The sequence below is a fragment of the Dermacentor variabilis genome, chromosome 11 (assembly GCF_050947875.1).
Source record: "Dermacentor variabilis isolate Ectoservices chromosome 11, ASM5094787v1, whole genome shotgun sequence".
Lineage (NCBI taxonomy): Eukaryota > Metazoa > Arthropoda > Arachnida > Ixodida > Ixodidae > Dermacentor > Dermacentor variabilis.
Window position 1 is genome coordinate 27,384,585 of NC_134578.1, and position 8,948 is coordinate 27,393,532.

Below are 8,948 nucleotides of genomic sequence, written 5' to 3' on the forward strand. Positions count from 1 at the left end.
GAATCAATATCATTCGCCGCATGAGTGCAAATTGCGAGAGAGGAAATAAACGTTCCGCATTATCTGAAAGTCCCACTAAGGGAGTCTGCGTAGCAATCTTTCACACCGGAAATCTGCCCGAGCGCACAATATGCTGTAAATGTGGAAATTTTCACACACAGACTGGCATAAAGCATGCGCGAAATTTCTTTGTTACTTCACGACGCAGCGAGATGGCTGATACGACTGGTCCTGTTTGGCGCTGCTGCCCTGCTAGCCACAATGTACCTGACGCCCCACGTGATGTCCCCGGTGGCGCCACCGTTGTGGCAATTTGGAACTACGGAGTGCCAAGCTCCGCCAACTCCACCCGCCGACCCGCTGCCAGACCAACTGAACTGTACGTCGAGAACTTCCATAGCGGGGCAACCTAGACCTCGAATTTAGCGTAAACATCTCACCTATTGCGAAAAACTGAGTAGGAAAAAAAGAAAGGAGATGAGAACAGTATACGGCGCTAGCCTGGGCTGGACGAAGATACATTTGAATTGTATTTTGATACAGGCAGATCATTACAGTTGGGAAAGCGATGACGAAGTGCGATGCAGCTACCGTTAAACAATCACGCAGAAAATGTCTGTTCAGTTTAATGACTTCGAACAACAACACGTGACCTCAAATACGTATGCAGGGACGTGTGCAGCAGCGACGACCGGGTAACCGCCGCTAGTGGGCTAAGTTCCGTAGAAAGCATCCTTCTCGGATTCACTAATTTCGCCCCTTCGTATTTTATTACAGAGCACCTGCTCAAGCAATTAGCCTTGATTGTATCGGCGCCGCAACAGTTCATTCAAACAGGGTGCTCCAAAAATTGTTCGCGTGTTTAGAGAACGTGGAAAATGAAGTGTAAAAGAACTCTTAACTGGGACATGAATGCAATTTATGACACATTTTCAGTCTATATACCTCGAAGCTGGTTCAACGGAGTTTCTACCAGAAGAGTGCGTTTCGACAGCTCGCTGACTTTAATTCTACAATTACAACGCACTTCCCGAAAAGTTAGTCAAAATTCTCAAACGTTAATGATATTAGTCTTAGTTGTTGACAAGGTAAGGCGGATTGATCGTTTGGCGAATAATAACGAGGAGTCTTTGCTTTGGATAACCACGCTTATTTTTGATATTCTGTGCCGCGCTGCAGAACGCTCTATTTGCTCATGAAGATCGAGGCGGCCTTAAACTCGCCATGATTTAGGTCGGAGGAAAGCCAAGTCTCTGGGTGGACATGTATTTTGTGTTCCTGGTATCGTTCGGTTGTCAGAAATATGAGAATAGATAAACTTGTCGCCTATTGGAATAAACTTTACTTGCCGTAATTTTTTAGTCTGCAGTATCTCTGGGCAGCTTCGTGGGTCCTGTGATAGATGCATATTGTATCTTAAAATCCACTATACTTCTACTCATGTATCTAAGAAACGAACATTGATACCCGTCTTTACGAATTTATCATAATATATATAGAAGATACCAGTAAGTAAACTAAGACAGTAGCTGAAATCAATGCATTTTTGATATTGCCTAGCCCTGACGCTAGCTTCCAGGATTGTTTTAGCATTGTTTCAAAACTAAATCCAATGACAGTTTGTTTTCTGACATCAAAGCATTTTTGAAAGATGCCTACTGTGTTAACTAAATCAAACATATCGCCAGGTTCATTAGAATGTCCTCGTCCATGTTTCAACTGGCCATCAACATTCAGAGGTACAGTTCTCTCACTAATGAAGGTCATCCATGCCGGGATCAACAGCGCTCGCCTACTCCACACAACCAAACGAAGTTCACTAGACGTTTCCGTTTTTCAGCGTTTCCGGTGCAGTACATAGCGGAATTCAGTACGTAATGTTCCTGCGCAAAGGATAGGTTAACTACAGCTTTCTTCTCTTTGCTTCCAAAAACATTACATGACCATCATTTCCAATATCCCGCGTACTTCAAATAATGGTCTGGCCACTACGTAAGAAGTCATGTGCCGTCTTCCACAAAAATGGTGCTTCTTCACTCACACAATCACGAGCACGCATTCACAGCGATGCCTCACTGACGCAGTCAAGTCAATCGCTTACTGAACGGGTTGTTACACGCAGGGACGGCCTGTCCAAGCGAGCAGGACATTGCAGCGGAGGGGAACTTCCGTTTGTGGGACGAAAAGCTCGTGCAAGGTCTCCGTCTTCGTGTTCAAGGATCTCCGAGGACGGAGCAAGAGTCGTGGCACGCCATCACAGACCACATCCACGTCTTTTCCGCGTTCCTGGTCACCACTAACGAGCACGCCATTCACATCACCAGCCTCGTGCGAAGCCACGAGACAAAAGGAAATGGCGCTCCCATCCTACACCCACCTCTGGTGTGCATCATTCGGACCTCCAAGAAGACCATCGCGTTCAAAGCCCACATCCGGCTGGTGTGGACCTATTATAATCCCAGCTTTAGGAACGCCCTGATACTGTGCCCACCACCGAAGAAAGCATTTTCCCAGGATGAGGACATAGGAGTGGCAGTCGCAGCACAACATTCCCGTGCGCGTTCATTGCGGTGGCTTCGACTGCATCGGCCGCCACAGAAATCCCCAGAGAAGTGTTGCGTCGTATGTGTTAGGCCTCTATTCGGTGCCATAAGCCTGTGGAAGGTCGTTGAATTCATTGCACATTACCGGGCCGTGGGAGCGACAAGTTTCTACTTTTACGACCTGAATGTGACCTCGGACCTGAAGCTTCTTGTCTCCAGGATGCAATCCTTGGGAGTCGATCTGACCTTCATCCCTTTCAAGCTTATTATGGACACTACTGTCGAACACGCTCACGTTCACGCTCACGGCCAGATGCCCGCTCTGTACGACTGCATATTCCGGTCCTTGTCCAAAATGGAGCACCACGTGCACGTCGACATCGACGAGCTCATGGTTCCGATGCCGAATTTCAGCATGCCGGCCATGGTAGAGGAGGCGGAGCGCATTACTAATCGTTCTTTCGGAAGCGTTCGGGTGCCTAGCAGGTATCATTGCCTCGAATATCCTCAAAACACGCAATACACAAGCCGCGGACTCTTGCCCCTTCAAACGAGGCTGTCTGTCTATCATTCCGGGGACATAAAAGACGCGGGGTTCACGAAGTACATCGCTCGCTCGAGGTTAGTGTGCGAGGCGGCGGTTCATGAAGTGCTGAGGCACTGTGCACGAAACATCCGGTTATTTTTCGATAGCTACAAGCCCTACATCAGGCATTACAGGCAGTGCTGCCGTTTCGCTGAGTCGAGCCATTATGCCAGGGTCGGTCACTTTTGGAACTACACTAGCCTGTCTGCTCATACATCATTTATGGAGTTCTCGGCGCGTATTGAACGGGATCCTGTAGTGAGGACACTAATGCGTGTAAATATGAATTGTTCGTGTGACCGACGTTGTTTTCCTCAACGCTACTAAGGAGTTTAACAGCACGTGAAGAACAATAAAGACTAATATTTTCATTTTCCAGTGTTGAAACGTACTGCTATATATGTTTTAAACCTAACTATATCAGATCTATTTCTTTTTTGCTGCATAATGAAAACGCCTACAAGCTATTGTGGGGGACAGTAGAACGCGAACATCTGTACGTCCCAGAGCTGCTATAGGAAGGCCGGAAACATCCAGAATTGTTTTCGTTTGATGGAATCTAAAATTTACAATATTCTTTTGACACGTCTGAGTTTGGAGGAAGAAACGTCGGCTACTTGCGTATCTCACGCACACCACAATGGTGTGATATTGTCGGATGGCGTACTTGCTGTGAACTGTTGCTATAGTTGACTAAAACAAAATTTAGGGCAACAAAAATAAATAATGGGGTTGCACGCGCCAAGAACACTTTCTGATTATGAGGCACGCCGTAGTGGAGAACTCCGGAAATTTCTACTACCTGGGGACCTTTAACTGTACCTGACTCTAAGTACACGGGTGTTCTTGCATTTGGCCCACATCGAAATGTGGCCGCCGTGGCCGGGATTCGATACCGCGACCTTGTGCTTAGCAGCCCAAAACCATAGCAAAATTTCAAGCAATGAAAGCTCGACAAACTTTCTCTGATCACGCTTCACAACAGCGCTCTTATTCCCGTAGCCACATGCATGATTCTGCCCAACATAAGAATATTTTTATCACCATTTCGTTGAAGTGTGGTAATACAAGTCGTTATGAACATAAGCCAGATGTCGACTTGTGAGGCTCGACTGACTGAACGTCGCTATTACTGAATCTGGCGCACAAGTAAACATATATTAATGATGGAAGAGCTTATTTGGAGAAAATTGGATGCGTGAGTTAGAAAGTTCAAGAAGCTTCTTCCCCCGAGTATTCTAGAATTGATACATTCAGATAACTGAACACTTTGTTTCAATTTGTTTCAAGGTTTTCAGTGAATACTGAAATTAGCAGAGCAAAAAGGTTTATTTTTACAGCATGGTGATGACGTTGATGGGGATTCAACACTGCTTTAATACTGTTGTGGGGATGTCCTGGGTCTGGACGCCCACTAGCCGTTTCGGGCTGCACCTTTACCGCTATTCGGCTTCCTTTTTCTTCTGATGTGACTGCCCCTCTCACAAAGGAATCGCTCATGGATGGCGATTTCCCATATTATTATGGCATCATGTCCCATATTCCATCATGTCCATCATTTCCCATATTATTATGGATCATGGCACAACCACTGCAGTGGTTGCGCCATGATCTTGAGGGTGTCATTTTGCACACGCTCATGTAAAACGCTATTAAAAAGTGAAAAGTTTTACTCACGCTGTTAAGTAGTAAAACGCAGTACGGTTGGGTACTGCACTGGCGCTGCCATACCAGTGTGCGCCAGCTTTTGTGCGTACGTGGGCTGCAACTGTCGGAACTTCGTCATTCCGAATTTGTGCGCAGAGGCTGTAATTGTTCCTGGGTGAGATGTCCCCTTAAAAATTAATATTACTGCATATGGTAATGAATCACACATCGCTTCTGAACTGGCAAATCCGCAAGGGCAAGACAGTGGCTCCACCTTTTCGTGGATCACGTTAAAGAAAGCGAGCGAAGTGGTCGCCTGTAAAGTTGGTAAGCATTAAAACAGGTGGCTTCTAAAAGCGATTTTTCACGCTAGAGTTCCGTGATAGTTGGTTCTTGTTTTTTGTTTCCCTAAAGAACAGCTGTCCTAAATGCTGTAGGTTTCGTACAGAAAAGTTTTTTTTTAAGTTTCCTGGTACGTCCGCGAACTTCTACTGGCGTAGGCACAAGACGCGGCCACATGGTGTCAGTATATGCTAAATACACGTCATGTAGGAACAATATGAGAATGTGTAAAAAAAACAACATGTCCAGTGTCCTGTGGTTTGATATCTACAAAGGTATGAGGTGGAGCATACTACGCAAGCCTCAATATATACATTACGTACCTGCAAGTGACCATGACAAGTCTGGTCTAGAATGTGAGTTCGAAGTTGTCCCAACCAATAGACCTCAGACTCTGCCCAGGCGGCGCTGCGAAAAAACCCGCCACCAGCGCCCCCATCGGAGCCTTGGCGCGAACTGAGTAGTGCAAGGAGAGCTGTCCGCAAGCAAATGTGCATAAGCCACAATGGAACCTTCTCTTTCGTTTGTGTTGAGGCACGGTTTCCTGAAAATCAAGGACCTGCAAAGCTTCTTCCGCCATCCACGCTTCGGGAAGCTCAGCAGGGCGAAGTACGTCTACAATATAAAATAAAGTGTGAAGTGTTATTTCGGCGTGCTGCAACTCGCAAGTACAAAGAGCATCAGGTTTGTCTTTAGGCATATCAGCATAAAAATCTAAGCATTTCAAATTGGTTCATATTGAATATGTCCTGAACACACCACTTAGGTATCTCCTATATTTTTATGTCTTTTATCGTAATGTTTTGTCTCGCAATTATTTACAGAGAGTAAATCCTTTCATAGCCTTTTCCAAGGCAGCAAACAGCGTGAGATCATAACGAAATTAAGCTTCCTACAGTGGCTACGCGCTGCATCTTTCTTTCTCGCAGGAGCTACAGCATCGCTCAGTACCTTGATTTGAACTTTTCGCAGACGCTTCAAGCAACAAGCGCGTACAAATAAATGTAAATAAACGCGACATTTTTTTCTTTACACACGTGCGTTACTTCTCAATTACTCATCCAGCGCTCCTACAGCAACCTTTTTGCTCACATTTGAAAAATGCAGTCGAGCAGGCTCAGCACCTTGCCAAGCGTGCTTCTTGTATCGGCGCAGGACATGCAAAATACCTAATGCAGAAATGAGCTCGCGATACAACAATGCTCTAGAACAGGATTTTGAATTCATAAATGAACCAAAGTATTTGGTTAAGCTGACCTGCCAAATCTCTCCGTTCCACTCGTTGAGTCAAGCGGAGGCGGACCTCTGTTAAAAGGTGGAGATATCAATGGCACATAAGCAGGATGGTTCGCAACGTTGTTTTTTCTGTTACCAACGAAGTGGTGGCTGCAGATTCTTTAGGTTTCGCTTGGTCACCACGGTCCTCCATAAGGGCTACGGAACACAATTACAGAAGAACAAAATTGTCGCACTTTCTCATGCGAGCCGCTGTGTTGTGGGGAATGCAAGTAATCCCGTTACCCAACAGGTTGAACGGCCCGTATCCAGCGCTCTCGCCTTACCCCTTCATACGATCGCGATGGAAATCGGCAAAACTGAACGTTGTTATTCCGTCCTTCACGTTCATGGCAGTTTACAACACAATAGTAGCGTCGATTCCGGCGTTTCTTCGTAGTGCGCGGAGCTATCGTGGTTGCCGTCGTTCCCGCCATCACTTTGAAGAGTGGGCCGGCAAGCGCTTAATGGCAGTTCGGCGGCGCGTCCGACTAGCGTAGAAATTCACAGCTCTCTGTATGGGCGTTGAATGCGCAAAACACTCCAAAATCCAAAATCGAGTTAAATCGTTGTTTCGCAGTCGCTAGCTGCATAGGCAACTTAGCAAGAGAGTCGGGCTTCGCATTACTCAATTACTGCCTCTTCGCACCGGCAGGTGGCGCTACGCGTCTTGCAAAACTCCAGAGTCTGACGTCCATATGGTGCATACATCCCAAGTCCTTATTCTCGTGGCATCGCGTTCACTTGACGCTATCGAGATGAGCTTTTGTGCCGTCGTCGATTTGCTAGTAGCACTCGTTGGTGAAACTCATCATGACGATGAGAAACATCGCGAACGATTGCCGTACTTGAAAAAAAAAAGAAATTTAGAAATCACTAAGCGTGCGACCGACAGCGTCTTGGCTCTTTGTAAAATTCCATGTAAAATTTACGGTTCATGAAAGGGACTGTTTGCGAGAGCCTCAACTAGATGGCGCCACCATACCGGCGGAAAGCCTGGCGTCGCGTTTGATTGTGCGTCTCGTTTGAGTGCATCTCGTCGTTCGCGTCTACGCGCCTGCACAGCGTACCAACATGACAGTGCTCTTTCGCTTGCCGGTTTCGATGCGTGGGCGGTACGCGAAGCTTTTCCTGTGGAATTCGTTATATTAACGCTATAGCGTTAAGGATCCCGTGTTGCAGAAGATTCGGCGCCGTTGTCACATGGGAAGATGACTTGGCACCAGGAGGTGCCGCGTCCCAGAGCTAACATGTACTTCGGCGTCCGGCGTCCGACGTCGCATCGACAAAGAGATTTGGAACCAAATTCCGAACCACGCATACCGAACCGCTTCTCTTCCACGAAAGTTGCTCGTACCTCGTCGTTCATTCTTTACAAAGTTATTCGTCGGAATTTTGAGAACGGCAGCCCACAAACAAATGTAAAGAAATACCTACAGCGCATTTGCTTTATGTTAGCTCTTCTCAGAGTGAAATATTAAAAGCGCGAAACAACCACAGGAGATTGACCCACGCAAGAGCCCGCGTTTCTACCAGAAAGCTCGTCATCGTGCATAGCGTTCGCAGCCAGCGCTTCCCCATCCCGCTAAACGTTTTGGTTACAGCTGCAGTTGCCGGAAAGCATCAAAAACAGTAAGCGGTCTTTGAACGCTATCGCGCTCTGCTCTTATAGGTGAAGCTCAAGCGTACTTCAAATTTTTAAGTCCATGGAGGATCTAAACCTAGTAAACAAGCAAAGCGCGCTCTCCCACGTGACTCGGGTGAACCAACAAGGATGATTGGCCGATGCAGCCTTTGGTAGCATTTGAAACAAGCAAACTGGTACCCGATAACTAATCGCAGCAAAGTCTACCACTTTCAGCGCTATGGGCGCAATAAATTATCCACGTGAGGTCATATCAGCGCCTAGAAAACTGCCATTTCAGCACGTGCCGAACAGCTAGTTAGTTGCACGCCGCGCTATTAGAGAAGTCGCAAATTATAGATTTTCTCATAAGTAGCCTCTCAAGTATATCAAATTGGAACACGGACACACTATTTTCGAGCCACCCTGCTAGGACCTCAGCTTTGCCCTTTTATTGCCGAGTACTACAACCTGGGTTCATATGCCGACCGCGATGGCCACATTTCTATGGAGGCGCAATGCAAAGGCATTGGTGTACCAGGTCTGTAGGTGTGCGTTAAACAATTCCGGCCGCGGTCAACAGTGGCACCGAGCTCTTTACACGGCGGTGTCGTTCGTTTTTCGTGAATGGCTTTGGACGTTAAACCGGAAAACAGTTATTTTTAATTTCGTATCTCTGATGGAAACGATACGCAAATATCTGAGTCATAAAAAAGACGTCACAATAATGCCACATGGACAAAGCTGCAGTAAAGAAAATCAGCACACGAGCTGTCATCGAGTGTGCCTTTATTTTTTTATCGTGATCAGAAACGTGGGACACGAGGCGCCCAACAAGCCTAGCGTCTTCTCCCGGTGGGTGTCTGTCGGCGCTGCGCAACTGAATGGGCGCCAGTAATACGAAAAATTCCGGCAGAAACTACATTAGAAT

General features: G+C 46.7%; 1 protein-coding gene across 1 annotated transcript; it reads left to right on the top strand.

Moving 5' to 3' along the window:
- The first annotated feature begins 1,698 nt into the window (after nucleotides 1-1,698).
- On the top strand, nucleotides 1,699-3,481 carry LOC142564504 (uncharacterized). The gene is made up of 2 exons (XM_075675523.1): nucleotides 1,699-1,762; nucleotides 2,123-3,481. The coding sequence occupies exons 1-2, from the start codon at nucleotides 1,699-1,701 to the stop codon at nucleotides 3,454-3,456; spliced, it is 1,398 nt and encodes a 465-aa protein (XP_075531638.1). The 3' UTR covers nucleotides 3,457-3,481.
- The last annotated feature ends 5,467 nt before the right edge of the window (nucleotides 3,482-8,948 follow it).

What these genes read in the sequence shown, in the direction of transcription:
- LOC142564504 (XM_075675523.1), top strand. Translation starts at nt 1,699, where the DNA reads ATGTCCTCGTCCATGTTTCAACTGGCCATCAACATTCAGAGGTACAGT. An exon ending in CAGTTCTCTCACTAATGAAG is followed by an intron (nt 1,763 to 2,122) that starts GTCATCCATGCC and finishes TGTTACACGCAG; the next exon opens with GGACGGCCTGTCCAAGCGAG.